At 52.6% G+C, this 2,362-nt stretch overlaps 1 protein-coding gene across 1 annotated transcript in view; it reads right to left on the bottom strand.

The window, feature by feature from the left end:
• Window positions 1–2,362, bottom strand: part of LOC103809044 (U5 small nuclear ribonucleoprotein 200 kDa helicase-like) — a gene marked incomplete at both ends in the record, with an annotated part of 20,743 nt that overhangs the window by 8,229 nt on the left and 10,152 nt on the right. Inside the window, 3 exon segments of the mRNA XM_009081854.1 lie at window positions 685–882; window positions 1,282–1,470; window positions 1,847–1,978. Of these exon segments, the coding sequence (XP_009080102.1) occupies window positions 685–882; window positions 1,282–1,470; window positions 1,847–1,978 (519 nt within the window).

The raw sequence follows: 2,362 nt of genomic DNA, 5'->3' as shown, positions 1-2,362 counted from the left end.
ACACCTTCAGGCTGCAAACAGCCCAGGAAAGCTGTTCTACCTCGTTCCCCTTTCTCATCTCGCTGCCTCCCAAGCAATGGGAATGCCATAGGAAATGGGAATGTGAGGGAGGGGAGGGATAGGGCAAGCAGTGATGGGGATAAAGAGGGAAAAGTAGAGTAGAACATATGCAGAAGTTTTCCCTGTGAGGGTGGTGAGACACTGGCACAGGTTGCCCAGGGAGGCTGTGGATGCTCCAACCCTGTAATGTTCATTCCAGATTGGATATTGGGATGGAATTCTTCCCTGTAGGAGTGGTGAGGGGTTGGGGTAGAATTCCCAGAGCAGCTATAACTGCCCCATCCTTAGAAGTGTTCCAGACCTGGTTGGATGAAGCCTTGAGCATCCTGCTCTGGTGGGAGATGTCCCTGCCCAGGGCAGGGGTTGGAGCTGGAGGATCCCTAAGCTCCATCCCAACCCCTGCAGGAGGCAGCAGCACAGCAGTGATCCCGGTGAGGAACATCACTGGGTCTTATCCCAGCACTCCCTGGAACCCTAAACATTCACACCAGCAGCTCTGAGTGCCCCAGCATTCCCTGAGATCCATGTGGAACCAGTGAGACACCTCTCCCATCCCTTCTCCCAGCCACGGGATGCTGCCCCCAGCTCTGCTGGCTCCCAGCAGCATTCCCAGTGCTGCCTCACCTGGAAGTTCCCTGTTTTCTTGTCGTACTTCACCAGGTTGTTCTTGTCCAGCATGAGAGCTGCAGTGTGCACCAGGTCGAGGCGACGCTGATCCAGGAGTGGATCTGCCTTCAGGTCATCGTGGGATATTCCGTAGAGTGTGGGAGAGCGAAGCATCCGGATGTACAGGTAGGTATAGCCCAGCCAGTTCACTGCATCCTGAGGGAACACCAACATCCCATCAGATCCCATCAACACTCCTCCTGCCAAGTGTGGCACTGAGCCAGCTGAATCCCACTGCATCCCACCAAACCAGAGCCTGGAAGTCCATGCACAGCTCCTTTCCGGCACCAGGTGAATGTAAAGGGATGAAAAACAAAGCCCAACCCTCAGAGATTTTTACCCTGAGTGTCCTTTCCCACATGGAAAACTCTGCTGGGAATGACATCCAACCTTTGGCAGTAATTCCCAGGGTTGCCCTCCAAAATGTGCTCCTCAGGCACCTAAGGCTGCAACTTTCTATGCTCCCATCCAACCACAGCATCATTCCCCTCTGCAATTCCCACTGGGTGTAGCCAAGGGCAGAAATCCCTGGGGAATGCCAAGATTCCCACTGACCTTGGCGTTCTGGACGTTGCCAAGGACAGTCTCTGCATTGAGCATGTCTGGGAGCTTTGACACCATCTGACTCTCGATGGGAAGCTGCTGGTTGAGCAGGGACAGGTAGTACTGGAGCTCTCCGTGGGATGTGATGAGGATTCCCTCTCCTTTGGTGTCATACTGAGGCCTCCCAGCACGTCCCAGCATCTAAAACCAGGAAAAAGAGCTCAAGAAAACATCAAAGCTTTGGGATCTGATTATTTCAGTTGGAAAAGACCTCCAAGATCATCAACTCCAACCATAAACCAAGGAAATTTCTCCTTGATGCTGTGGCCTGGGGGTTTACTGCCAGACTGCTCAGCCTGCTGCTACTTCCAGCTGGCAGGAGATACATGGAAAAATCTCCATGTGTCTGGGCAAGGAACTCCTGAGGAATTATTTGGCCTCTCCTCCAAGCCCAGAACACTGGAATAGTATAACAGGAAAGAATAGGGAGTGATCTCATGGAGAAAACACAAAAGCAGATCTCAAATGTGGAAGGAAAAATCCTGCCCTGGATCCTGGTGGCTTCCCAGAACTTCACCTGGAGGATGTCCAGAGCTCCCAGCTCGGTCCAGCGTCCCTTCTCCGGACTGTACACCTGTGTGCCCTTGATGATGACAGTGTGGGCAGGGAGGTTCACCCCCCAGGCCAGGGTGGCTGTGGAGACCAACACCTGTGGAGCAAAACAAGGATCAAAGTCAGGAAGAAACCTCTTCCCCCAAAAAAATGGATCTGAAATGCTGGGCCTGACATTTAGAGACACATGAAAGGGACACAGACTGAGGAGTGTGAGAGCTGAGCAGAAGATGAGCAGATAAACAGCAAATTTGCCCAAATCTTTCAAGAAAATGCTTTGCCATCCACTGATCAGGCAGCCAGGAATTTTTCTGGATGAGGTTTTGCCAAGGTGGCATTGGAGGAGGAGGATGCAGCCTGCTCTGGGCCACAGCTCTGCCTGAAAACACTCAGCCAGGCCCAGGGGAGAAGTTCTGCTTGACTCTCCTTGATCCTCCTGATTTTGCTCCAGAAGGATGTTGGAAAACAGGGATAATGTGGG

This window comes from Acanthisitta chloris, unplaced genomic scaffold (genome assembly GCF_000695815.1).
Source record: "Acanthisitta chloris isolate BGI_N310 unplaced genomic scaffold, ASM69581v1 scaffold479, whole genome shotgun sequence".
NCBI classification, from domain to species: domain Eukaryota; kingdom Metazoa; phylum Chordata; class Aves; order Passeriformes; family Acanthisittidae; genus Acanthisitta; species Acanthisitta chloris.
This window is presented reverse-complemented; position numbering and strand designations above follow the sequence as displayed.